We start from the raw sequence: 5,840 nt of genomic DNA, 5'->3' as shown, positions 1-5,840 counted from the left end.
TCAAAGTTAGTTTATAAAGTGGATTAATTCTTATACTTATCTTCACTACACTCGTTACTTTACATATGATACTCGTATATAATATAGAGAAAGGTCTGACTTTTAAATTTTGTTACTTTACCAAAAAAGCTGTAAAGTATTTTGGCTGTTGCGCAGCTACTAGCTCGGTGCACCGACAGTTTTAGTAATAGTACTCGTGCCAGACCATATTTTCTATCTAGTTTAATTGTGTTCAGCGATATATAACCTAAAGTTAAAATATTTGTAATTAAATATGAAAAGTTCAGGTGAAAAAGACGCATACAATAATTACCTTACATAACTTTTACCCAACAATACAATTGATAATATACCTTTTTGATATTTAAAATTGATACCTTAGATGGCTGAATATCTAAATATGTATGCATAATAAGTATTTCAAGGTCTAACAAGAAATAAAATCGAGAACTGTCTCCTTTTCCTTGTTAGTTTGTTATTGCATCGAATTTAGAACCAACCAAATTAATTTTCTACAAAATATAGTTGTAAGAAAAAAAACTATTCCAGATACAATAAAACTTAACAAGTTATGCAAGTGAATCTTCACATATTCTCTGAATTTACTTAGAAATTACACTGATCTATCAATTCTGATAATATTAAAATAATAATAGTAAAAGAGGATTAGCTATTAATTTAATATACAGGGTAGTTTCTTGACGCTGGATTAACCTGGCGAATCTACTGACACGCACGCTATGCCATTCACAATTGTGTCATACAAAGAAAAACCTTTATGCAAATTAAAGCAAAAGTATAAACAAAAGCAAATTAAAAAGTTGTAACATGTGGATCTACTTATATAATGAAAACGACAACAATGGCTGGCTTCCATGGACTTTTAAATCTATCTCTTTCATCTTCCTCTGTATCCATTCATAAACCAAAGAGCTTTTTTTTTTATGAAAAAAAACTCTTTCTAATCAAAGAAGAAGTTGAAGGACTCCATTTCATAAGGTAAGCTTCATATTTGTGGATTCCTTTTTTATTTGAATTTATTTTATCCTTCTTTGGTTTTATAGTTCTGCAATTTGATCTATTCACAGACCATTATCATTTCATGGAATTAATTACGTTGTTATAAATATAAATAAAGTTGATATATTTGGTTCTGTCTTGTTAGTTGCGTTAGAGCAGGTTCTTGATCTTGATAAAACAGGCTTTGAGGATGTTGTGGGACGTCTAAAAGCTTATGAGGAGAGAATTGCTGAAGACGAAACAGAAAAACAAGAAGATCAGGAACAGAGCAAGCTCATGTACGCTAATGCTGATAGACCGACGCAGACACAAGAACGATATGACTCTTCAAGAGGCAGAGGCAGAGGAGGTCGTTATGGAAATCGAGGGAGAGGTCGTGGACGCCAATACTATCAGCAGAATGGAGGATATCAGAGAAACGGAGGACAACAGCAACAGAGTGGTGGCTATTATCAAGAAAGAGATGCATCCAAAGTTGTGTGCTTCCGTTGTGACAAGATGGGACACTTTGCTATGCATTGTCCTGACCGACTTCTCAAGCTACAAGAGACTAATGAAAGCGAGGCAGAGACAACACATGAGGCTGATGAGTTGATGATGAATGAGGTGGTATTCCTTAACGAACGCAACGTTATACCTAGCAAGCTCAATACCTCGTCCAACATTGATAATCTATGGTACCTAGACAACGGAGCAAGCAACCATATGACAGGGAATCTAGAGTTCTTCACCAAGATTGATAGAAGAGTGACTGGGAAAGTGAGATTCGGTGATGATTCGAGAATAGATATAAAAGGAAAAGGCTCAATCATATTCCTAACTAAGAATGGTGAACGCAAGGAACTTTCAGACATCTATTTTATTCCTAATCTTAGGAGTAATATCTTGAGTCTTGGGCAAGCTACTGAGTCTGGTTGTGAGGTGAGGATGAAAGATGATTGTCTACTCTTGTATGATCGTGAAGGGAGATTATTGGTGAAAGCAAAGAGAGCTCTAAATCGACTCTATAAGGTGGCAATGGAGGTTGAAAATACAAGATGTTTGCAGCTAGTACATCTAAAGGAATCATCAAAGTGGCATGCACGCTTAGGGCATATAGGCTTGAGTAACCTAAAGAAGATGGTGGACAAGAACTTGGTTATCGGAATGCCCAAGTTTGGAGTTGAAAAAGAAATCTGTGAAGCTTGCTTGCGTGGGAAGCAAATACGAGAATCGTTTCCACAAGCTAGCTCATATCGTGCTTCAAGGGTATTGGAGCTAATACATGGGGATTTGTGTGGTCCTATTACACCACAAACTGCTGGAAGTAACAGATATGTGTTCGTCTTAATAGACGATCATTCAAGATACATGTGGTCCATTCTCATGAAGGAAAAGAGTGAAGCTTTCACAAAGTTTAAACGATTCAGAAGCTTGGTTGAACAAGAGACGGGATTAAAGATTAAAACCTTTCGTACAGATAGGGGAGGAGAGTTTACAAGCCAAGAGTTCAAAGATTACTGTGAAAGCTCAGGGATTAGTCGTCATCTAACCGCTCCATATTCGCCGCAGCAGAACGGAGTTGTCGAGAGAAGAAACAGAACGTTACTTGAGATGACACGAAGCATTCTAAAAGCTATGGATGTTCCAAATTACTTGTGGGGTGAGGCTGTTAGGCACGCAACGTACCTTATTAATCGCATTCCTACAAGAACCTTGTTACTACAAACTCCATACGAGAGCTACAGAGGAAAGAAACCGTGCATCGAACATATTAGAGTGTTTGGTTGCGTGGGGCATGTGAAAGTAGATAAACCACATTTGAGGAAGCTAGATGATAGGTCACGACCATTGGTGCATCTTGGGATTGAACCGGGATCAAAAGCATATAGGCTATTGGATCCATCGACTCGCAGAATAATAGTAAGCCGCGATGTCGTGTTCTGTGAAGAACAGAGTTGGAAGTGGAGAAAAACAGAGAAGGAGCCACATACGGAGATGGGTGTGATAGATTTTGCTAACAAGGAAGATAGGAACGATGACGCAAGTAGTGGGGTGAGTATTAAGGATGAAGAAAGCGAAGAAGATGAGAAGAATCTTGATCAACCACCAGAGATACTAAGACGGTCTACTCGTATCATCAACAAACCGAGTTATCTTGATGACTATGAGTTATTATGTGAGGAAGACGAGCAGTATGATTTACTATGTGAGGCTGAGTTCGAGAACCTTCTTATGCTTATCAATGAAGAACCGTGGAGTTATGGTGAAGCAAAAGAAAAGAAAGTGTGGAGAGATGCTTGCAAAGAAGAGATCAAGTCGATAGAAAAGAACAATACTTGGACATTAGTTGATCTTCCTTCAACCTGTAAGGCAATCGGATTGAAATGGGTTTTTAAGGTGAAGAAGAATGCCGATGGAAGCATAAACAAGTATAAAGCGAGGCTTGTAGCCAAGGGATACATTCAGAAACATGGAGTAGATTTTGACGAGGTCTTTGCACCTGTTGCTCGCATCGAAACAGTCAGATTGATCATAGGAATGGCGGCTTCACATCGATGGGAGTTACATCATTTGGATGTAAAAACTGCTTTCTTATACGGAGAACTCAAAGAAGAGGTATACGTTAAACAACCTGAAGGCTTTGTTGTGAAAGGTAGTGAGAATAAAGTTTATAAATTGAGGAAGGCGCTTTATGGGTTGCGACAAGCTCCTCGGGCTTGGAATGAGAAGCTTCATACGGTCTTGTGTGAGCTAAACTTTGAACGATGTCTTAAAGAACCATCTCTGTACCGGAAGAAGCAACACGAAGATCTCTTGCTAGTGGCTGTTTATGTGGACGACTTACTTGTGGCAGGGTCTAACATAGAGATGATTCACGAGTTTAAAAGAGCTATGGCGGCAAAGTTTGAGATGTCCGATCTCGGAAGATTGAGCTACTACCTTGGGATAGAGGTCATTCAACGAGAAGGAAGCATAATCTTGAGTCAGGAACGGTACGCTACTAGGATCTTGGAGGAAGCTGGCTTAATGGGATGTAACTCTGCGCATATACCCATGGATGCAGGAGTTAAACTCGGCAAAGCAGAGAAGGAAGAAGGAGTTGATGAGAGAGAGTACCGCAGAAACATTGGTTGTCTTCGGTACTTGTTACATACGAGACCTGATCTTGCGTGCAGTGTGGGAATCTTGAGCAGATACATGCACAATCCCAAGGTATCACACAACGTGGCTTTGAAACAGGTACTCCGTTACTTGGCAGGGACATTGAGCTATGGTTTGGTGTTTGAGGCAAAGTCGGATGAGAGTTTGGTTGGCTATAGTGATAGTAGCTACAATGTTGATCCAGATGATGGAAAGAGCACGACTGGTCACATTTTCTACCTCGGTGGTAACCCCATTACATGGTGTTCTCAGAAACAAGAGATCGTCGCATTATCATCATGTGAAGCAGAGTTCATGGCAGCGACAGAAACGGCGAAGCAGGCGATTTGGCTGCAGGATCTTCTCAACGAGGTGCTTGGTCGTCCCGGCAAGATTGTGGTGATAAAGATCGACAACAAGTCGGCAATAGCTCTGTCCAAGAACCCGGTTTTTCATGGACGCAGCAAACACATTCACACAAGGTTCCATTTCATTAGAGAATGTGTTGAAAAAGGACTTGTGAATGTCGAACATGTTGCAGGAGTAAGACAGAAGGCTGATATACTTACGAAAGCATTAGGAAGAGTTAAGTTTGTAGAGATGAGAAGTCTCATTGGAGTTCAAGACTTGAAGAGAGAAGATTTCAAGCTTAAGGGGGAGAGTGTTGAGATAAGCATGAAATAGCTTAGAGTACAAGCTACCTAATCCTATTGTGTTTGAATTTATCTAAAGGATTAGGAAATAGAGTTGTGTTAATCCTAATGAGTTTAGGATAATTATAAAGTTATATAAAGAGATGCAAGGGTGTTTGCATATCTTATGAGTTTGAGAGCTTTAGTTTTTTGAGTTGTTTTCTAAAGCATTGAGAGAGTTTTAACAAAGCGTTCTTTGAGAAATATAGTTCTTTGATTCAATAGTTATCACATAACCCATTTATGCATCAAGAAGCCTGCAAATTAAACAAAGTTTCTTATCACTTGATGTGATCGGAAGTTATTTTGGTAATTGATGTGATCGAGGTTCTCTAATGTTTAATTATCTTCCGCAGTGAGAGACAATATGGTGTGAAATCTCAAAATGACAACACGTAATAGGCTAATACTAGCAACGGAAATGTTGTTAACAAAAGGGACTAAAGCAATACAATGGTCACCAATGGTTTATGTATAGTCTCTAGAATAAAATATGAAATAATGGATTAAACTCTGATCAAAGATAATAATTACCGATAACTACTATAAAGTTTTTCTGAGAATAAAAAGCAGAACATCTATTTAATAAAATATGCGCATGAATGTTGGATGTATAAAAGTGTGGATTAGTGGAATATTAAAACAAGTGGGATATATTATTGGTTTTTTCAAACAAAATTTATTTTCTCTGGTAAATGACAATGTAGTTTTTTTTTTTTTTTTTGTCATCTATTATATTTAAAAACGGTCAACAACATCAACAACCACATCAACGTTCTTAAACAAAGGCCATGAAACAAAAATAAAGAAAACACTCATAATACTTCCGAGCACAGAAGCTAAACAAACACCAAAGCTTTATACTACAAGCCAACAACCAAAATTCAAAAGCATTTGTACCCAAAATAGGCCACCATAAGCCTGACCAAAGTCAGCTAATAACATAGAGAACTTCCTCATTCTCAAAAAGCTGACTCAGCCAAAAAGGGCCACCAATTGCCACAT

The 5,840-nt window shown here is 38.2% G+C and overlaps 1 protein-coding gene across 1 annotated transcript in view; it reads left to right on the top strand.

Annotated features, from left to right (window-relative positions):
• Positions 1-858: 858 nt before the first annotated feature.
• The window catches only part of LOC106334885 (pectin acetylesterase 7-like), a 17,788-nt gene continuing 12,806 nt past the window's right edge, over positions 859-5,840 (top strand). The window contains exon 1 of the mRNA XM_013773268.1: positions 859-999. Coding sequence (XP_013628722.1) covers positions 863-999 — 137 coding nt within the window. The 5' untranslated portion in view covers positions 859-862. The remainder of the gene's footprint in view (positions 1,000-5,840) is intronic.

The sequence above is a fragment of the Brassica oleracea genome, chromosome C3 (genome assembly GCF_000695525.1).
Source record: "Brassica oleracea var. oleracea cultivar TO1000 chromosome C3, BOL, whole genome shotgun sequence".
Classification (NCBI taxonomy): Eukaryota; Viridiplantae; Streptophyta; class Magnoliopsida; order Brassicales; family Brassicaceae; genus Brassica; species Brassica oleracea.
This window is presented reverse-complemented; position numbering and strand designations above follow the sequence as displayed.